General features: G+C 47.9%; 1 protein-coding gene across 4 annotated transcripts in view; it reads right to left on the reverse strand.

Annotated features, from left to right (window-relative positions):
- The window catches only part of LOC100651674, a 256328-nt gene that overhangs the window by 170483 nt on the left and 62415 nt on the right, over positions 1-23430 (reverse strand). For all 4 annotated transcript variants that reach the window (XR_002307646.2, XM_020862719.2, XM_020862720.2 and 1 more), the window contains exon 3: positions 21347-21485. Coding sequence is in view for 3 of the 4 variants with exons in the window: in XM_020862719.2 (XP_020718378.2) it covers positions 21347-21485 (139 nt within the window). In the remaining variant the exon portion in view is untranslated. The remainder of the gene's footprint in view (positions 1-21346; positions 21486-23430) is intronic.

Here is a 23430-nt window from a genome sequence, read left to right on the forward strand (position 1 = left end):
ACAAAGTTCCACGTCCAAACACGAAATAAAGGCAGGTAACAAACTCGATTGTGGTTATCGAGCTTGCAAACCGCTGCCACCGCGCGATAAATATTACGAAGAAGAAAACTACTTGGCCGTTTCATTAGTTGTTAGTACGCGCAGCTCTGTTATTCTTCTTCAAGTGGTAAAGGACACCAAAAATTATATTCTTGTAATACACGCTTCTGCGTTCAGTAGGAAAATCAATCGAATCTCCGAAACCATTTCACGACGAAACGATTATATCCCCGATTGTTCGTAAACCTAATTTATCGTCCGCTTATTGTTTCGCGTAACTAATCGATTTCGCGAGCGAGCGACCACCGACCGAGAGATCGTCGAGCGCGATTCGTAGCTAACCGCCAGCTAAAAACAACAAAACGGCTCCGCTCACACGGAATCATAACTGGATTTCCCCCTGGCGGATGAGTTAACGGGGCCGGTATATATCCGATTTTCACAGCGGACTGACCTGTCTCAATGCCATCATCCCCTCCCTCGCCGTGTGCAGCGATCAAATTAGAGACGGCCGGTTGGTCGAACGAACGAGGATGTCTTCCTTCATTCTGTCGCGTGTTTTGTTTCGGAATAAAGTGGTTTGTTACGGTGAAGGGGTTAATATTACGAGCTAAACTATGCCGTCAAGGCCTATACAGACTGGGATGCGATCGCTGACAACGCTGCATCCCAACTGTCGTTAAATTGTCTCGGCAATTTGTTAAAGTCACCCAGATCGCAGACTCCATTATTAGGATCGATCGTTTCTGCCATCGCCTTCTCTTTTCCTTCGATTCTTGCAATTATTACACACGTGACAGCGAGATCAGCAGCTACCTCAGCAGGTGGACCTATGTTTCAAGCAAAACTGACGCGAACCTCAGACGTCGATCGACTGAAATCGGCCGATTTCTAAGCGTGCAATGATCAGGTCTGTACAGACAACCGACCAATGTTGCCGGCGATAGTATGCCAGTGTGTACAGGCCTTTAGATCACCTTTAGATGCGTTTCATTGTTCCCGCGATAATTTGCGAGTTGTCTGTTTTCCAATAACGGAGTTTTTATAAGAGAAGCAGATCGGCCTGAATTATTAACTGCTCGCGAGTCGCCTGTTCGTAGCCTCGAAGACTATCGTGTGAACTTCCGCTCGATCCTCCACAAGGATGATTTTTTCATTCCGTGGGATAGGTGGAAATAGAAGAGGGTCGGTGGAAACGGGATAAGGGACGCGTGTCTTTTAATATCGGCGGCGCTAAGGGGTTTTGAAAGGCGTGCGTAGAACCGCTAGATTCCGCTGATTGACTAACTGACACGAGGGCGTTAAAGGAGCCGTCGCGTCACGGCCAAAGAACCAGACAAAGGGAAAACTCAAGGATAACGGTCGAAGATAGAAAAGCGGAGCAGAGAGCAATCTCTTACGCTCGAGTTTGCCCTATGCATTGCGGGGAACATCCCCTTCCCTCTTCCTGATCACTCCGAATAATCATCGCGGGACACAGTCAACTCTCTCGCATCGCTGCATCTACGAAAATGAGGAACGAAGCAGCCCAAGACCGGCTGAACCACCGCGAAAAACAACGGTATCTAGGCTGCACCCGGATCGTGCAATCGCCTTTAACGTTGACAGAGACGAGAAAACGGTACTCGTGTCAACTGAGAAACCTAGATTCGCCACGGAGTAAATGTGAGATCTATCTGTTAATATATTTAGAGGCAGACGACGATGATTTATCGGGTTGCATGGTTAATCTTATCATTCGACGATAGAGAATCACGCGAGTAACAGATCAGGGAGATGATCGCGCACGTTACACCCTTCTAAGAGAATTTCAGCGTTATCGATTGTGTCTCTTTCAGCATTTTCTTCTTGGACTACGAAAGAATACAACGCCCACCGACTCTGTGCAACATTTCTCCAGCAACTAATCCCTTTAATGCAACCCCGTTTAGACCAAGGAAATCCGGTATACTCAGCGTTGATAAAGTTTTAAATTATTTCCGTTATTTTGCTAACTCGACTGCGGCCCGACCCTTGTACGTTTCTCTCGCCGACGTCTGGAGGAACGTGGTGCAGGACGTATCCGCGATGCATAAGATCTACGGATTAATTGAATACGTAATAAGAAGCCGAATTGAAAAGCAGCATTGTTAATGGGGCGCCAGTCGACGGACGCCAGAAAGCGACCCACCGTTCGTTCTGGAAATTGAATGAACAGCTACATTATGGAAATTGAACGAACGAGACTGAGATCATCCGTTCATCTGTCAATGGCGTCTCTTGTGTCGTAGGCTGTCGTGAAAATTTGCTCTACTTTGGTCTCAATTTCAGTGTTTCATATTCCATGAAGAAAAGGAGGGAAAAACGTGTAACAGTGGTTGGAAAAAACTGCATCACGCGTTAGTATAGCGAGAGAACAACGAACGGCGAATCGAATTTAAAGAACGTCCGCACGGAAAGTGCCGACAAGGACGTCACGAACCTTTTAAAGCTCTCTGTTATCCTTGGCGGGCTCCCGAAGGACACTCTTATCTCCGGCCGCTGTTTGCTTTGTGGATCTTAACAGGGTAACGTTCGCTGCCAGAAACGGTCCACGAGAAATTCTACATTGGCGAGTAACCGGCCGGCGCGAAGGGTCGAGTAGTGAAATAACAAGACCGAAATGCACGAGGGTGAACGCGAGTAACGCGGACGAAGGCAGAGAATGCGCGTCCCGGAGAAAATGAGAGGGACGTGTACGATAAAGAAAGACGGATGGAGAGAGACACGAGGATAAGACGACAATCCGGTGCGCAAATGCCAGCGGGATTTAGATCGGACGTCTCTAATGGCAGTAGGATTTCAATGGCAAATGGCACCTGCCAGATCCTCGCCACTTGTTTGGCCAAAGGATTTGTAAAATCTGCAGAGATATCCATGTGGATACTTATGCCGCTTATAGACGATATCGGCAAGTAGAGGCGGGAATAAAACCGCCTCGTTGATCTAACAGGAATAAGTGCTGACGAATAATCGATGAAATCTCGTAAGATAATAGAACAAAATTATAATCTCAAGACAACGGACGATAGAAACGGGAAATTATCGTGCAAGTTTCAATAAGTTTCTATAATACTACAGCCTGTATGACGCTGATCTTTTCAAGTGTTATTTGGTGTCTATAAAGTAACTTCGGCACGTCCTACCATTTCTCACAATGTATTTCTTTCGTTGCTCCCGTCTTATATTACATCTCGAAGATGTCTCCCCGCACTCATTATGATTTTTACCGGAGAACAAAGAAAAAGGGGAGCAGTGGACGCTGTTAACGAATCTCCGAATCTCAAACTTTAACGGGCCGCGAGAAGAGGGTCCTTAGCGGTACAAGCGTGAACAAATATTATTCGGGGGGCAGTTCTTCCATCGTGTCTTTTTTGCGGCATTGCATATCTAACGATGCGATAGCATCTAAGGATCTCACGATCTTCGACGATCTGTACGAGCCGATCGACTGTGGAAGACCGACAAAAAAGTGCACGTTACCCGCTCCAACGTGCAGCTCTTTCTAAAAGAAGACGAACGCCGTGTTATACTCCGCAGCAAAAACCGAATCTCCTCTACCCTCTCCCATTCGACAAGAGCAAACAATCTAACAAGCAAAAAGTCCCTTTTACGTCCCGAGTACCGAGAGAGAGTTGCTCAATGCTTGTTAAGAGAAGCAGGCCCGTCTTTCCGAGTGTCTTGCCTCTCCTGTTGGGAAAAGAAAGAAGAAAAAAGGAGTGGAAAGAGGGACGGAGGGGCGAAGTGGCAGGGAGGAACAGGTGAAAGGGAGAAAACGGACGAAAAGCACGACGGGGGTTGTGTCCTTCGTTAGGAGACGTTAGCGAGGCACCTGGTGCACGATTACGCTCGCGCCACGCGCACATGGGGTTCCGTCGCGCTGGTGATGGCGCCTCTATGAGGGTTGAAAAGCTCGTGGACGCCCGACGACATCATGACGGATGGAAACGTCAACCTTAACAGCGGTGAGCTTCGTCGGCCTCCAAACAATAACGTTACGAATGTTTCGTTCTCGCAACGCTGTCCACTTTGGTCGCCTGGCTTTTACCGCGTCGAACTTTCCATCGTCATCGATCATCCATTGGTAATCGGGTACCGCGTGTACCAAACACCGTGTGCACGTAGAGTGGAATAAAACCAGAGGAAAAGATGGTCGATCGTTGATCATAGGCAGGATGGAAAATCGCTCGGAGGAAAGAACAACGGTGGAACGCGTCGTTTGCAGTCTTCGCGGAGGACTCGATTCCGAACGTCCTCCTCGACTCGGTATAAAGTATCAGGGTGAAAAGCAAGAGAGGAAGGACCACTTGGCTACGACAAAAGCGTTCCGCTGAATCACGCCACCCTTAAGAGGTCTCCTTGATTTATATCCAGGGAACGTCGCTTCTAAAGGACGACAAAGAAATTACTCGGCATTCGTAGGCTCGTTTTCCCGCTAGAAGAGCCAACCACCGTCGGGCTTTCGATCCTCGTAAAAAGCTAAGTTTCCAGAGAACGATCTCTGCTCGGGCCACGCTCGTAACAGACAGGCACAGTACGTTAAGCACGCGCGATGAAACGTCCCAACGAACGTCGTGACCGTGCGATAACAATGAGACTGCAGTTTACCAGCCGCGCGATCGAGTGAGATCGATAGATGGAAAAGCGAGAGTAACTTGTCGCGTCGACGGATGCTGCAGGAGGATTTGATGGATTTTAACCCCGACTGATATTCGATTACCGATCAACCTCCCTCGACCGATAATCCATTATAGTTCTTGCGTCCTCTCTCCCCAGGCTGAATATCTATTCCGCCAGTGACTCGTGCGTTTTCTGGAATTTATCAGCTGGAATTGGATCGCAAATGGGGTTTACACGGCATCTCGACTAATGGCAGGTGGATATATATGTAAGTAGTTTCCTAAGCGATGACCCGATGAGAAAATAATACGATAATAATTCGAAATCGAATTTTTTTTTTTGTAACATCTGCGAAGCCTATACGTTGTCGATGATGAAATATCCGTTTACTGAAAATCGGAATATTTTCACGCTTGTATACCGCTTTGTGGTATTTACCACTTTAAGTCGATTTGCAGGCACTTAGACGCTGCAGCCAGACAAATGTCTACGGTCCGAAGGAGACTATCGTGGGGAATAGTTGTTGCGGGTCTTCGGGATATTTGCACACTTGCGGTAGACGCTATGTTGCGGCTCGGGGGGATGAGTCGGTGTATCGTGATACACAGAAGGGAGTGAAAAGGGCGGGGTTCCTTTAATCTTCGCGGATCAAAACGTAGCGGTACGCTACGTCGCCACGAGACCGCCACAACCAATACTCGCGTACGAGCGCCTGATTGCTCCGTGTGTTCGAGTGGAAGCCTAACGGCGTTTCAAAGGGGGGCGAGCGACGCAAGGAAAATTGCATTGTAATTAAAACCGCGGCGTCTTTGTGGGTTCCTGCTCGAAAAATGCACGCGCGAACCTTGAGTGCACTCGCACTGCACGCGTGATCCAGCTCGCACGATTGTAAGCGTAAAGAGGACGCCGGTTGATATTATCGCGGGCAATAATCATTTACAATTGTTTCGTCACGCGTGCAACGGTTGGAAACGGCGTGCACTTTCCCTGTGCGAAATAACGCACTCGCGACGGAAGGAATAACGAACTTGGCAATGACCATGCGGAGGTTGAAGGCAACTCGCGAGAACGAAAGTTCTACGAAGACAAAAGAAACGAAAGGAACGAGCTGGCAGAGAGCGAGGCTCGCGCCGCCATGCCATTGAGAGCGAATTCTATTTAAAACAAAGAGAACTATCGGGACGAGTAACGAATCTTCTTTACGATCCATAAATCAGCGGTAGCCGAGTTGGAACTTTAATTGCGTTCGAACGAGTGGCCCTATTCCAATTTTCTTATGACCAGTCACGGCCCGATATATAGAGCTTCCTCGAGAAGTAACTTTCGAAAGAAGAACTTGCTTCGATGAGTGTCTTCGCTCTTCGAGATTCCAAGGACAATTTTACACCAACCCCTGGTCGTTTAATTTTTTCCGTAAATATTCCGGTCTCTTGGGCCACTTCCGACCACTGAAACACAGCATACACAAGGTTAGCCGTTGATTTCAAACGAACAGTCCTCGTTGAAAGTGTTTTCAATTCGCGTCCCAATGTTCCTTTGAAGACGAACGAGGGGCACGCTCGAGTGTTAGCCCAACCGCGTCGATTTGGCGTCACTTGGACGCGGTAACGCAATTTCATCGACCTGTGGGCGGGTACTGACCCTCGCAAGCTTCACGAAAAGTCATGGTTTCGTTCCACCCTGTCCCTCGGTTTCGCTCGACCCTTCGAATAATAAACGGATTGTTAGCATTGATTAAAGCGCACTGCGGATGAGATGGTCCGTCCGTAGTTTCCGTTCAACGTATCCGCGCTCCCTCTGCGGTCTGTCCCCGCGCGGATGAAGCCCGACCCGATTCCTCGAGAACACGTTGGTGTCAGAATGGTTTATGTCTTACGCAACCCCGGGAAATTGCTTCCGATTGCTTTCGACCGATCGAGGTCGAAGGTCGCGGTGACCAGACCGCTCGTAAATCTTAATTAAGAACCGCTGCGACGCGACGTGGCGTCTGTTTACTGTCTCGGAATTTGTCGGAAAGTGTCTGACGAAACGTAGAAACGTGGCGATGAACTGTCTGTGTAGAAGGACGAAGACGGAAAATGAGAATACCACTAGCTATATCCTAAAAGCTATCTATCAAGAAAGGCTTATTCGAGAATACGAAAACAAAAGAAGGGTGTTTACCTAGATGTAGCATCGTAGAAAAAGAAAAGTAGGAGACGAGTTTCTTGTAGGAACAACAAAGTCTGTACTTTCTTGTTAAGAAAACAGTCGTAGCGATTCTTGATCGGTTAAAATATCACCGGGTTCCTCGGCGTCTCTGCATCGACGTCCCCGCGTTTGCGGCCGGACCAAGGGAAAATAACGAGGTCGTCGGTTACTTCCCTTAACAACCTCGAGGCAGCGCCATGATTGTCGCGCGGCAAGATGCGTCGTCCACCTTTTCTTCCCTCTGTTCTCGTTTTCGTAAGAACCTGACGTAGCGATACAGCCTCCGCTGGTTTTCTAAAGACGGCTTTTCATTTAACCGCTTCGTATCGCGAGGCGCGTCCCTTTCGCGGCTTGACTCGAGAGCCTGACAGAACGCTCGCCAACCAAAAGAACAGGCCTCCATCGCATATTATGTCGGCCTAACGCGCGTGACCTCCGCATAATGGAGGCCGAATGTCCTCCCTTTCTCGAGCTGTACGTTCGGACAACTCTTGTAACGAGCTGCCTCTCGCATCCCCGTCGGACTCTCGTTCTCGCGTAATGGAAACACGGTGCCTGCTGGATTTTAATTACGAGAAAGAAGCAACTACTGGCGGTGAACCGCATCTTCCTAGGCTCAACTTCGAGATCATTGGTAAATATTAAAATTCTTCTAACAAGAAAAAGAAGAGTTTTTAATTCATTATCGTTGGTTCCGTTGGTATCCCGCAGTGACTTCCCGCGCCGGAAGCATCATCCAGAGTGACGAGTGTCCGCGTCGCTTTTTCACTGGCGACAATTAATTACCAGCGAATATCCCTAGCCATGCGATTCAGGGATCCATCAGAGATCCATCAGAGATCCATCAGGGACCCAATGCCATGTCTCTCGTTAATGCGTGTAATTAACGAATTGCGATCGCTAATTACCCACACGACTACGAAGAATTTACAGGTAAATCGGGGTGCATCGGTACGTGGTGCAAGGTCGAATTTCTGAGTCCGCTAATTACACTACTAATCTGATTAACTAAACACGTTCCTCCGTCTTCCGCTCTTTTTCCGGCAGCGAGAGTCTCCTTCTTCCCGCAGAACTTGAACCGACTGGCTCGCGTGTCTCTCGCGCTCTCACGTAAAAATGTCGTTAATGCGATCTACCCAGGTGGTCTCCACGGTTGCTAGTCGAAACCGTTTCGGACAAATTGCAGCGTGACACGCACGCCGGCTATCATCCTCGTCTCCTTCTCGTGTCACGAGTCGCCAACGATCGTTTCCTCTAACGGGAAAACGTTCGACAAACAAAGATCGTAATATGATCATAACAATAAATGATTAGATCATAATAGGAAGATTTCTAAGAATACACGAGGTTAACGATAGTTAAACGATCTACCACGGTATAATTGTTCCTTTAAGACACAAAAGATTTAACGGTTCTCTTGGAAGCAACCCTCAACGTGACCTAATGGTCTGCGAAACGAATGCGGAGAAGATCCGAACTGGGACCATCGATCCCGCAATGATATACCCCACGAAGCCAGGCCTTCGATAGCTGTGATTTAATTTTGGAGACTCATCTCGCAGATTGGGGGAGCAGCAACTTTTCAATCAGCCGTCAAGTCCGTGGTCGCAAGGGGTGGACCACATGGCTGCAGACCACAAGTATCTTGGACGAAACACTATGAAATTCCGGTATACATACTGGGGTGGCCAACATTATCAGCCAGAAGCATCTCGGTCGAGAACAGCTACACGATAAAACGTTCGATAACAAAATTGTTGAGAAAAGATATATACTGCGATCGACAGACCATTTCCATTTTGAATCGATCCTATTTAAAAGAATCCATGCGAATGTATTCGATATAATATTTACATGTTCATTTGGAATAACTGCAGCCGTAAACGTTTAACTATCCTGCCAGAAATAACAGAAATTGTTTTATTTCTCTGAATGCATAGTTTTATACGCGAGATTCGGTCGTCGAGCACGCGATAATCGTCGATACATACGTTGGCCGGCGTGGCGTACTTTAAAAATAATTATTTTAATTGCGACTTGGCATCCAGACGCTCTGAAGATTTTTGAAACGGGCGTCCTCGATGTAGGAACAGCAGAAGGACCAGACAGATGAGACAGCTGACGTGCTTGAAACGCCAGGCAAGGACGGGTTGGCGAAGGGTAACCGGGAAAACGGTGAGATTCAAAGCCAGTTTAATCCGCGCGGCCGAGCCTGTGGAAATATTTTCTTAACGAGAATATTCAATTTTCACGATCGATTCGCCGGCGTTCTGGCCGCTGAAAATTATTCGCGCACCCTCGCCGCTTCGTCGCCACTCGATATCGGTTTCAGCCTCGATTTTCGACGGTAGCGTCGGCAGGCGTCGCGTCGTATAGGCAGACGGATAAGTCTCCGATGTACGATACAAAGCGATCGGAGGTAGACAGGGAAACGAAGGGAAAACGCCGCGGATACGACATTACGTTAAACTTTAAGAACGTTGTCTGTTTATCACCAAGGTCCAAGAAAGGGGTGGAGAAAAGGCGAAGGAAGGCACGCGAAAAAAAAAAGAAGGACACGCTGTCGGGCGAAATCACGGCGAATGAGACGGCCGACGAATTCCTACGAAATTCCTGAACATGGAAATCCGACGAGCACACGTCGATCCAACCACAATATATCGTGTGTCCGAGAGAAGGCCTCGCGCTGTCGGCCATTCCAAGAGTGACGGGAAAGTTTTGTCGATAGCGGCGCGCGTTCCCCCGAACCTATAACGAATTCCGATACGCCGGTCCAGCTTTAATATCCCGCCACACCACGGCCATTAACACTTTTATAATAACGCATTATATTATATAACATGCCGGGGCTCATTAATGCACGGTGTTCAACGATTCGTTGCGCGGGCAGAAAAATTTCGTCATCCCGGCTCGATCAATGGACGTGCTTGCAACGATGAATACGCAATATGATACGCTAATCCTGGCATTCGGAATATTACTAACGCGCCGCATGTTCGTCATTAAATTACTTATTAATGCGTACCGTTTAATTTCGAACAAGCTGGCCGGCTTAATAAAAGCAAACTGGACGAAACTGTACACGCGCTGTGTTTCATTCGCACCCGAGAAAATTCTGCCGATCGAATTTTCCGCGAATTACCAGCTGCGATTATATCGCCTTGTTTCGTACGAAAATAACGACGGGAAAATTTCTGCGGCTGATCGACGATAACGACAACGACCATAGCGGCGACGACGATTATTTCACGTTCCCGACAAATGGCATAAAAACATAACCGCGTGGTGTGCAGCGTGGCTATGGGGTCTCCAGATTAACCAACCGAATAGACGTATGATTTATAAGAAGAAGAAACGAGAGTTCTCGCAGTACGCTGGCGAAACGTCAAAGTCGCAGTTCGAAATCTGCGCTCAGTTTTAATTTATTTATTAATAAATTTTATTTACGCGTAATATTAACTAAATAAGAGTAGAAAAGGTATTACGGACTGTTAACACATTTTTCCAAGTTTTCAGACGTCTCGATTAATCCGAACTACGTTTTCAGGTAGGCAGCGCAATAAATCGTTCAGAAAATTCAATCGAATCGGGGCTGCGTGTTCGCGTATCGGTTTTTCGCCTTCGTCCTACCAGCAGGAAACAGAAATGACAGGCTTTCGGGCGCCCATGGGCACTCTCTCACAGATCAAATATTCCTCACGTTACCCTCTCGAGACGGCTAAAGTAAACTGTACAGCCGCGAGACCAATAAATTAAATGATAAATTTTTCGACAACGCAGACGACTCGCCGCGCGATCTTCTCCTCCTCTTTTCCTATCTTTCCCCGTGCTTTCTTTTCCACCGCCTGACGAGAAATAAAGTGGCCGTAAATCCCGTCTCTCTCCCTCGGCTCTGTTGGATCTCGCGTTACTTTCGTTTCACAAGCGTACGAGTATTTAGGCTATTGCCCACTACTTGCCAGGAATATCCGAGAATCGCGTATCTTTCCACCCCACTAATTTCGGGGTCGAAGAGAAATGACCGTGAAACGGCGAACGATACCGTGCAGAGATCGTTAAGTGCATCAGGAGGTTGTTATTTCTACCGGGAGAATGTTACGTTGCAGTGGAAACGACCGGCCTCGAGTCAGATAAAGGTCAGAGGGACAACCTCCGGGCAAATTTCTCATTTCCGAAGGAGATGTGGACCGTCGGTATTCCAGGCGCCACTAATTTTGTCACGAGTTAATTAATAAGAGACGCTTGCTCTATAGGATTTCAACGATGTAGCAGATAAAGTTTCATCGCGTAAACTAAATCACGTCGCATCGCGTCGTTTACGCTTCAGAGGATAAGAATTCATGGTAGCAGGTGTCAAACGCTCAGCCAGGCCGGAAGAGGAGACAATATATGGAAAAAGCCACGTAACGCGTATGCACCTGGGAAAATGTGTCGACGGCCAGCGAACCGTGACGAATTCTCCGTTTTCGATCGGGTTTAGATTAAAACCATATATCGGAAACCGAGAAACAAACGATGTAACTTTTCGGTTTCATGGCAGGCCACTCGCCGATTTGATTTGTTCATCGGTGCGTGAAACCAGCGACTCTATATAACTCTCTCGATTTACTAGACGCATAGTCGTGCGCGGGATCTCGCGAATTTTTGCAAATTTCCCCGAAACAAAAACAAAAGAGTGGAAAGAGGGGGGGGGAGAGGGTAGTTCGCGCGAGTGCACGGTTTCCCAAACGAATAGGACAGAAAGTAATTATTTTCGGTCCGAGGCGGGAGAAAGGAAAGCTCTGGCGCGCTATCCACCGAACGCATTTTGCCAATAAAACTATAAAATCCAACGGCCTTTAATTTTTTATACTATCCAGGTATTCCTACGCGCGCCGTAAAACCGAGTCCATTGTCTCTGGTTTGGTATTTCAACGATTTAAATGTCCGATACGTCGAGCAGGATGCCTGCGGACGTCCAAACGTCCATGGATTAATTTACACTCGGTTTTCGTGGAGGTCCGGAATTTGATGGAATTTTATAGGCCGCTCTCTATCGTCCCTCTAAATATTTCGATTATTTTTTCTCAAAAGGTCGCGCCGTCCACCCTACATCAGCGGATTCGCCATTTCTACTTTTCTTTTTATCGAACGTAGACGTTACGATATATATTTTTCTCGAATATGGCGAACGTGAGCGGTTCAACGGCATTCTAATTTTTCCGCCAATTCTTACGACGTTGTTTAATCGTTATGAAACGTGGCGCCAATTCGAGGCCGCAGACAACGCGAACGAAATCGCGGCTGGTCGCGACAAATGTACGAAGAATACAAAAACCAAAGAAGGTTCCTCCTTTCCGGTACATAATGATTCGTCCCGTTTGTCGGGGCCGGGCGGCGACATTCGTCGAATCCGATTAATCAAATCGAAAGATTCTTTCGTAGGGCGCGTTACGAAGCAATTAAAGCGCAGGATTAATTGCGACCGCACGCCGGGAAAAATAAGTCCATAAATTAACGACGCTCGACGTTCTGCTTCCTTGCTCTGTTCCCTCTCTCCCTCTCGTCCTTTCTCTCTCTCTCACTCTCACTCTCCACCCCTCACCACCCCTTGTCCCTGATTCACCACGTCGACATACTCGCCTCGCTTCCATCCCTTCGTCGAGCGCCGACAATCTTTTCTCTTGCCACGGATAACTTATTGCCCGGACTACGCACTATGCATTTCCGAAGCGATTAAGCTGTTACCCAATTTTTTTTTATCCACTCCCTCGCTCCCTTCAACTGGCAGATTCTCGTCGAAAGACTTCTGAAAACTTTCGCCATAGTTTTCAGCGTTTCGGGGACACAGGATGAACCAACGAATGGGCAGAGAGGGATCAAGGGGAGATAACAAATTCATCTTTATCCCCTTTCGCCGTGTAATTACAGTCTGGTAACAATAATGCCGTTCGAATTGCCTGTAGAATTTCGCCAAAGTTATTTCTCGTCCGATCCTATCCCCGCTCGTATCTACAAGGCGATAGAAGGTAGGTAGATGGTAGAACGTTTTTATCGCCGATTTCACCGGTACACACCTGACCACGGTTGCCGCCGTTTACGTTTACGTAAGGTAGAACGCATAGCTCGGAAAATAGATACGTATCTACGGCGTGCTAGGCATCCGCTATGCAAATCGCCGACGTGAAAGTTAATCTTTCGCGATCCATTGCAACGTTCGTTCGACGGTAACCGTCTTCTTATCTTTTATTGCCATTTCCAACGTTACCCGGGCGCGAACGAACGATACCGAGGATATTTCGAGCGTGTACGAACGGCCAACGTGCTCCTTCTTCCTCTTTGCTATCTTTTTCCAACGACAATTTCCACGAAGAAAAGGAGATCGTTCGTGCACGGTTCGGTACACCGAGGCCGCGAAATCCGAGTTTTCCGTTGCCCTTGGCCAGATTGTTTTCGTCGATCGAGCTATCCGCACCTTTCGAACCGCACCTCCTCTCCTCGAAGCTAATTGCGCGAATGGTACGCCCTAAATTCGCACCATTTTCATTCAGTCCCGTCTATTCAATCGGAGAACCGCGTGGAAAGACCGCGCCCTCGCTACGCGTGACGACGAAACGAAACGACGCGGTTCGATGGTTGGCTTTCCGCAGAGGGGTAGCTGCGAAAGGGGGCCAGAAAAATTCGAACGACGGAAAACGCTGACTACGAAATAACCGGCGTTGTTGAGGGACGACGTCGCTTTTTTTATGTGACACAAAGTAGCACTTTGCCAAATGACCCGAGTCTTTTTAGGGCGTTACCGGCGCCGCCACCTTCGACATCCACGTCGCGGGAATCACGCCACGGCACGAGCGGAAGTTCGTTCGCTCGAGATCGCAGCAACCCCGTCCAACGGTTCCGTACGTCTGCACGCGTCCCTGTCGCAAAGAATAGGCGGCCTTAATTCCCGAGACTGGAGAAAAATCGATCGATTCGACGATGGAACAAAGCCGTTTCGATAATTGGGAATAAAGCTGAAGACAATCGCGTAAAATTGCAGACTGGCCGAAAAACGTCCTGGTTTTCGTCCGTAGCCGATTTCCGCTATTCCAACTGGGAATAGAACGTTTGCTGCGCGAGAAACGACTAGGTACGCGACGATATATCTGGTTTATAAATATTAAACCGGGGATGGTATCGTCCCGGTCCCCGAGAAGGTATCATAACCTTAAGACGTCAGACCGTGCATTGAAGGGGGATCAGAAGGATTTGCGGATGGTATCCCTCGTTCCACGATATTACCCCTTATACTCGCCGACTTACACTCACGAGAACATATACACTGTGACAGTCTAACGTACACGCCAAGCGCTATCCATAAAATTATGACGCCACTGCATTTATGACTTCTGCCAGGCAGCCTATTCCTGCATCGATTGATTCTTCGAACTGACTTATCGTGAATAGCCTTTTCTCCTCTTCAGAGAATCGTCGACCAAGTACGAGGCTCGCGAGGGCGTTTAAAGTCGTCTAATACCATTTGGAAACGATTTATGTCTCTGGAAGGCGTTTCACATAGATAAACGATAGCGTTAGGATACAATTTGTTTCACGATCGGAAAATCGAAAGGCATCCCACCGCTGTTCATTTGCCCGGTTGCGTCGTTATATTCTTGGCAAACGACGAGGAAATTCTTTCGCTGAAATAGAGTAGAAAGGTCGGATTCAGCGCGAAACGATGCTTGTATATTAAGGAGAATCCGCGCGGCATTCGAGACACTCGACGAGACTTCGGAAGTTTCATTTGCACCCTCGCGTTCTTCGACGTCGTGAAACACGCCGGGGCTTAAGTTGCTACCCGAAAACCGTGTACACGACTTCTCGTTATTAATTACTCGAAAACTCGCTGCTCCAGCGGTACACCCATCAAAACAACGCGCTGACATGGGTCTCGAACGCTCGAGCACGGATTTACGGGGCGGCGATCCAACTAAATGGATCCGGAGACCGGTCAATCATTTTTCAGACGGGCCAAGATAATTTTTCACTCGAGCGTCTTGAATTTTCCCTGGCAGCCTGATGAAAACCGAGAGAATTCCAGCCTTCTGGCGAGTTTTTCAGCGAGAATATCTAACGAGACACGCGACGATACAGCACGCTGGCGTGTCGTCGTCAAAGCGAGGCATTGTCGCCGCTGTTTGAAAGGGGCGCTTGGAAACGCCGAGGGAAAAGAAGCAGAACCGTGTGCTGCACGTCTTTGGCCGCGGATATCGCACGGAAAACGCGGCTGAGAAACAATGCACGCTGAGGAACAGGAAACACGGCTTCGAAGAAGGAAGACACCGTGGAAAGAGGGAAAAGAAAAAAAGAGAAACATCGTTGGAAAAAGGTATGAGAATCCCCCGGCCAATTTACCATAAACTTAGAGGTTTATGGAGGGAAAGTAGCCGGATATTACCGGAAGGAGCGCGAGAAATGCGAACCGCGGTACCGAGAGCGCTACTGGATAAGAATATTAGGCGCAGAGGAAAAAAAAGAAATATCGGAAGAAAAAAGGGATCGCGTTCGGCGGGTGAAGAAGAGGGGCCAGGAAAAACGGAAGAAGGGACGAGGGGATTGAACAACGGAATTAAAACGCAGCCGGCTGTACTTTCTTCTCGGGCAAGAAAAACGTAAAACCTGCATACGCCGTCGCTGCCTCCAGGCCAGCTGCCCCTTGTCGAGAATTTATGAATGCTTTATTTAATTTAGGATTCGAACTCGGCGTTTTTCCGGCCAGCCACAGTTTTTCTTCGAGGAACAAGCAACGTCGCGGCGAAGTATTGTCGGTAACCGGTCGCGTATTCGTCACTAATTCGTAGCTAATGTCTAGGATGTTAATTAAAAGGAATTCTTTCGTTCTGCCGAACTTTCTTATTTTCTTTTCGTCCTTCGTATCGATAATTTTTTGATACCTCGTCCAAAGAATACAACAGCACCCTTCTTCAGCCTTTCCAGACTTTAGCTCCTGCATCGTGTCGTTAACGATTACGACGAAAGTTTCCGCTTACTCGCGAAGAATACATCGCTGTTTTCTCTTTTCTCTATTCAAAGGAGTTTTCTTAATGCTGACGGGGCTGTCGCGTGTAACGAGTCGAACGATTAAGGAATTTTCCATGACGAATGACCGATCCGCCGTCGCCAGGCGATCCTTCGCAGAAACGCTTGCGAGAAAAAGCGCCCGGTACAAACATGCAACCGCTTGATAATAAATGAGAATTTTTGGTCGGGCAGAGGGGTGCCGAATGGAGTGGAATGCGAGTGAATAACGGGAGACGATGCGGACGAGCGCGGAGGACGTATACGAGGAACGTGGAGGTGGTCGGAAGATATCGGAGGGGTTGAAAAATTAAACAAAAACAAAGGGTGCGCGCAATTACAATGAAGGAAATAAGCAGGCATTGATAACGCCACGAATCAAGAGTCCGAGCTAACCGACAATGGGATATCAGAATAGCTATTATACTCGGCGTAGACTCAATTATTTTAAGCCACTTTTGTGCCGCGCTAATGAAGCGAACAAAGCAGAATATTAAACCAGCCTCCTATCCTTCTTCCCTTATCTGTCCCCAACGAGTCTACGACGCTTTGCGTTCGTAATCTTCAACTTTGCGCTGCGAGGATCGATACGCGCCACTTCCGAGTACCATTTTCTACGCCAACGTACCTTAATCCCTTCGTAATCGTTTTTCTAAGGACGTTACAGCTTGGTGAAAACTGGTTTCTTATCGAAGCAAAACAACTTTCTAAAGAGAATGTATCATCGAGCCTGGCAAAGATACAAGGAAGCTACGAAACTTGCAAGAAACAAATGCGAGAAATATTCATCGGCCTCGAAGGTTACGCAGCGACTTCCTACGAAAATAGCGAGAACACCGAGGCGCGATACTACTCGAGAAGTCATCGCACCCCGCTGTAATTTCTGCACGGGGTGACTCGGCGGATTCTTTCGACTCGGAAGAAACCAGTTTCTTCCGCACCATCGAAGCTCGGGGTTCTCCGATCTGGCTGCATGGAATCACCGCCCGGAGAAATATCGAAAAGGTGTTCTGTCGTAAAATTCACCGAGTATAGTGGGAGACTCGAAAGGGATGCCCGATAAAAGACAAGTGAGAGCGAGAAGGAGATACCGCGATGCAAATCGATTGCCACGCAACGGTATTTACTGCTTCGTCGGTTACTTGTCGGTAGCAAGACGTCTTGAAAACCCTCAGGAAAACCTTGTTAATTAGACGTCCAAAGTAAAGCGCGAGACGTAAGGCAGCGACGGGACCGGGAAGAGAAATAGCGGAGACGTTCTCAATGTCGGAACCCCATAGACATGACTTTAATTCCGGGAAGAAGAGCGATGTCTTCCAAGTAAAATCCTCCTCTACCGCGTTCAAGAGGTTCTCTCTGCTCGTTTTCAATAGCACACATAATAGCATTATTCATCTGTGGGTCTTCGTTTTTAAATTGTCCACGGTAAAATCGCGAACAATAGACGCGACTGGGCTTATAACGTTCTCGCGTGTATCTTGCGTAGGAACCGCGTGTCGCAACTCCGTCTCCTATCGTCTTCGAAAACTATCGTGAGAAAATCAGGATACGCGTAGAACGATTCCCGAGCAAATAATTCACCGGTCGGACAAGACTTAATTATCTGCTTTTTCTCTTATTACTCGTTGTCGTCGCACGAGCTCGATTTATGACCGTCCCGATAAAGTCAACGGCTGTACATTAACATTACGTAATACTTGTACTATCTCCTGTCGACTGGAAAACGGCCACGGCGAAAATAAAAGAGGGGCACTCCGAGCATTTTCTACGCTCGAACGGTTGAGTAATGGCGAAGGGTAGATCGGCACGGACGGTGGTGAGCGGTCGATGGCAATGCCGGGAAAAAAAGAGACGGAGAAAAGAGGATGTTGGAAAGGGGGTACAAATCGGCCGTGAAATCCAAGATTTAACCCCATCTTCCTGCGCGAAAGCGACGAAATCAAGCCCCTCTCGGCTCACTGATATGATAAACACCGAAAATGACAGCAGCCACCCCGCATCTTTCCCCCTTTTTCATCCCTCTTCGCTTCTCCATCGGTTTCTGCTCGTCTTCCCAGAGCTCTTCGAGTTAATCACGTCAGGCAGGCAGACCCTCTGATTAAAACGGGCCTCCATCCCTTCTTATTATTATTGTTATTAGAGGAACTGAGTGCAGGGCACTCGGGGAATCGCGTCAGAATAGACGGCTCCGTTGTGTATACGTGTGCCCTCATAGATACACGTGGACGAACGTAGACACGGAGGGAGCAACGTACACGTTTTCTCCCTGTGCCTTCTCCTAATCGTGCGAATTTTCGAGATTATTAAATGGCTGACGGGACTACGAACGAATCTTGTTTCGTCCGTTCCTTAATTAACTTTCCTCGCCGCGCTATCAATCGCCCGAAATATATCGCGTTGAAACTTCGCTCGACGACAACGGATGATTTGTGATTTATCTGTACGTTAACGCCCTCGTTCTCGTCGCGTGCGCAATAATTCTAATCGCGGCGCAAATTGAAAGACGCAATCTCGTATGAATATTAATCTATCGGGTAAACTCTGTATAATCGAATTTGTCTCCTTGTAGCAACGTTTTTTCGGAAACGACGCCTATCGATCACAGAAGAAAGTCACCGGGAATTCAGAACCGGTTGCAACGCGGTAAATTATATACGCTATCTATCTCGCCACGAAGTGGCAAATTATATACACGATATCTATCGCGTATAATTCGCACATATCGTGTCACATTTTCATACCGATAAGTAAAGAGGCTGCACTCGAAAATTATTTGGAACCGGAACCAGCAGAAACACACGGTAATCAAGCAATCATCAAGAGCGATTTTGTAGAAAGCGTCCGCTAGCGATCACTGGACGACCACGGATTGGACACTGTTCGCGGTAAAGTAGTAGCGTAGTTGACAAGAACAATTTTAGAGCAAGTGACCACCGGTGACCACTACGGGTGACCACGAAGTAGACGCTGAGTTGGCACCGAGCACTTGACCAAGTAACGGATTAGAGGATGGCGTAAATTAAGTTCGAAAGCTCATAAAAATCGAAACCATAAGCGCTATATAGATTAAAAAACTTTCCTGAAAAATGCGTTTTTACCCATTCTTCGATGGATCACGGTGATCGATGTTTAAACCTACAGGCACCTGGTTGTCGACAGGTGTTCTACGATAGTTTTGCATTTGATTTGAATATTTCTTAATAAACTGCATACTAACGAAGTACTGCATACACTCGTGTCGCGCCATCAATCGGTGCCGCCAGTCGAAGCTTTAATTTAAGATCTGGTTTCATCGTGGAAGCTACCGAACAAATGGCGTCGTTGGATGCTAACGGAAGTAGACTACCGGTATGTACGTTTCAAAACTCGTGCTGTTGAGCAGCGCGGAAAGCTACAGCCGTTGCTGCGGAAGATCGAATTGCCGATCGAACGATGATCCGGTTTCACGGGGTAATCTATCCTCCGAGCGGCCGATTATGCTAATAAAGCTGGCAGCAATAAGTAACGTGGAACGATCGTAAATCCTGTCGGGACTGGTGAACACGCGCGCGTACACAAGTGTGACGACAGTAGCGTAACCGCGAGGCGGCCTCGTTCTGCTGCGTACGTGGATTGCTGCGTTTTAACCGATTTGACAAATACGCGTCTGGCGATCAGATACGATGGCAAACGGTAATGTACATTATTTCGTGCGTAGCTCGTCGCCTGTCGCCGCTCATCACCGCCTGGCACGTCGTCCGTTGAGACGTGTCATTTCCCGTCACTCGTAACTTTGTTCGTAACCCGGGGTAGATGTTGTATGCCGGGCTATTTCGTTGTCGAATTTATGTGCGATTTTTCTCTGTCTCTTTAATTGTATCATCAGCCGTGCGAAGCACACAGACCGACAGGCAGATCAACGAATAATTACACAGAGGTTTTGCGAGCTTTATCAGCTGTCAGGATCGTCGACGGACGAAACAAAACGAATGTAAGACCCGGCTAACTCCGAACGAAGTTCGCGAACGCGAGTAGAGTATCCTGGAATAGACGAAACGACTGATTACGCCACTGGCACGGTGCACGCAGGTGTGCGAGCTGGCAGGTCGAATTATCGACTCGACCGAGCACAGGGAAACACGTCGAAGATGTTACGTAAGGTCGTGGCAAGGAGGAGTCCACGGTCGAACAAGGAAAAGAAGGTGGAGAACAAGAGAAAAGGGCGGAGAAGAAGGTCCGGAGCAAGAGCAGGAAAGAAAAGAAAATTACGACTTCGCGCTGGACCCCGGCGTTACGAAACGACTCGTCGTACCTGGCACAGCGATGATTGCTGGCTAGCATGGGCTAATAACGGCCGCGGACATAACGAAGGGTTATGTGGATCACGAGTTTGTTATTGGCTCGCTTAATGACTCGTCCACTCGTTCTACTTGTCTGCAGCCGAGTCTACCGCGTGAATGCCAATCTCCCGTGAACGCCGATATAGCAACACGACTCTACAACGCAGTGCGTCCCGTCATCCGAATATATCGCGTACAAAGTGGAACGGGCGAAGCGGAATTTCAATAACCGTTTGCGAACCGGTCCGATGAAAATTCTAACGCGTCCGTAAATGGCCGATAGTTGCCTCGAAACGTAAATTTTCTATCGAATTTTCCACTTTCGATGCTTCCCTGGAGATATCGAGTCGTGAAACGAGTTGCTCGATACGAAAGAACGTGGGTAGAAAATAACGAGAGAAGAACGCGTTACAAGGTGCACGCGATTATACGTCTTTGACAGCGAATCTTGAGCAAGTGTATGAATATCTTAATCTTGGGGGCCAGTTCGAATGCCGAGTCGAGCGGACCAGTCGGTGGACTTTAAATGAGAAGCATCGTTGCTCGCTCGACCGACTCTACCGACTCTGGACAAGTTTTATTCCCGCGATATTGCAAACGCCTACTACTCGTTATTTCTAACTACCTATCCGTGCGACCGTTTAAACGCTTTGAGGCACGTAAATTGCGTTGTAGAGATAGAGAATTTGCGGCGCGAGCCGACTGTCTGGATTAATAAACGAAACGTCTGTATAGATGCGCGACAGAGGAGGTCTCTCTTGGATCCAGGAAATTTCAACGAAATTTGTGAAAGTTGCCAAAGAGACGGAAAAGGGAAAAAGAGCAAGACGAAAACGAAGGATAGGACTTGAAAAAAAAAATCGAGTTTCCCTTGGGAGTACAGCTAGAGCTTCGCAGTTTAATTACTATACTCGTTCGGCAGTTTCCGCGGAGCAAAATTGTCGCAAAAACTTGTCGACGTTTCAGGTTTCCTGTGGACAAACTAATTTGTTGTCCGGTTGAAATTACAGCTGAACGCGTGTCTACGAGGGATAATGGATTTACTAGGACAGGAACGTGAGAACGTTAGATACCGGTATCATCGTCTAACGTGGCGTATAATTATTGCATTTATATTCACTCACCATCGATATTAGACGAGGATTGATCCACGCCTGCTGCATGTTATCGTCGAGATAGCGCTTTGCTATCCGGGCGATGTTTTCGTGAGGCTCTTTCCTTTGAGCTGGCACCGGAGCCGGGGCGTCGACGTTGGCATTGTTTCTGGAACAAACGCGAGAGAACGAACATGAGCATCGTCCAACGTTTCTGGGAACCGTGTTGGCCGCATAAGCGAGCCGTGGGCGTGATTACGCTCGATGACAGCGATCGGAACGTTTCTCAGACGAGACGGACCCACCGGCGAAGCAACGGAGTACATTAACATAAATATTAGACAAGCTGGCACGTGAATCACGCTTGTAATTAAACCTATTATTAAACCGGTCTTAGCCGTGTAAAGAGACCCTCTATTACGTGGTACGATCGTTTTCCTCGAAAGCAAATATTTCACGGCACTGTACAGTCTCGCGTCATCCAAGTTTCGCATCACCGAGCTGGGAATCACGTTCCAAAATGCAATTCTAACCCTTGCTTTGTCACGCTCGTCCCTCCTTCGAGTCGTCGCAAGTTTAACCAACTCCGTAGACGAGCATTCAGTTTTGCACAAACTACCAGGGGGCTGAATCTATCTCAAATATACGCTGTCTATTTCATCGACGTTACGTTCTTTTCGAGACGCTTTAGCAGGTAATTCGGGTCTGGTCGATCATTGCCCGTGATTCATGCACGCGATCGATATGGTCCGTTTACAGGTACGTAACAATAGATGGACGCGACTGGTCGTATTAACGACATAAACGGGACGCGTATTAACGAGAGCAACCGATCGATGCTTTGGAATCTCGGCGGTGACAAACTAGGGGTTAGTGGGATTCTCTGGCCTATCTTGGCAAACACTATTATTTACTTCGATGAGTTATTAACGCGAACGACGTTTGACGGAGAACAGCAATCGGCGCGCGATACCGCGCTTGTGGGCCAGGAGGGCACGAAATTAACGGTCTCCTGCGCTCCGGCAATGCATCAAACCGAATCTATTGTGCGACCGCCACACCATCACCACCGTCACCGACCATCGTCGCTGCCAGATTGCACGTCGCGCCTATTGCACGCTGAAACAGTTCGCAATTAGGAGACCGACAACAATACGGATCGTGCCACCGCCAGATCATTACGTTCCGCATGGTTATCGTTCGCGATACCTTGATTGGCTTCATCCGGAATCTCGATTGACCGTGTCACTTACCTCTAATCCTCTAAGATTTTATACGCAATAAATAACTACCATTTTCCAAGACTATATATCGCGAATAAACAAACTGAAGTTTTCAACAAAAAAATCAACGTGATAAAAAGACAAATTGAATTTGATTAACTCCTCTTCAAGGCAGAACGAGCATCGCGTCTCTTAATACGCTATTAGTAAGCTAGAAGCTTGACGACGTTTTTTCCACGGTCTTTTTCTTTCGCTGAAAGGAATTACACGCACATGGAACCCATTACTCCGCCGGCTGGCTACGCGCGGTGTATCAAAATTTCCATCTGTTGTCCGTCCCGATGAATATTACGACGCACGATAGATCCTGCGTTGAGCACGTACAATGGTCAGGTATGAATAATCGTATACACGCGTATACGAATGTTACGAAAAGGGTATTCGCATTCAATACGGAATTTACCCGGCATGCTCGAGCTTTACCGACGGCTTTATACGCTGGCAGGATATCGCGTAAGTGAATTATGAGAGTTTATCGTGACTCTGCGGTCCCGTGTCCGCCACCGTCGGGGCACAGCTGCCGCTCTAGGCCCTACGTTAAATTACGCTCGAGATGCCTAGAAACCGACGAAATTATCGACCCTTCCACGGATCGACGCCCAACCGTCTTCGAGCCACCATATCGTCGACTATTCTACGAGAGTTAAACGCCAGTTTCCTGATATCAGAAACGTTTCGCGCCTTCGACCCTCCTCAAGCAGCGTGCGAATTCCCCGACCGATGGACCCTTTAACGAAACCTCGAAACGGGTAAATAAATAACTGGCGACGGGGCTGACAACTCACGCGAAGCCCCGCTTTCCGCGACAGCAACTCAAACAACAACATCGTC

The sequence above is a fragment of the Bombus terrestris genome, chromosome 4 (assembly GCF_910591885.1).
Source record: "Bombus terrestris chromosome 4, iyBomTerr1.2, whole genome shotgun sequence".
Classification (NCBI taxonomy): domain Eukaryota; kingdom Metazoa; phylum Arthropoda; class Insecta; order Hymenoptera; family Apidae; genus Bombus; species Bombus terrestris.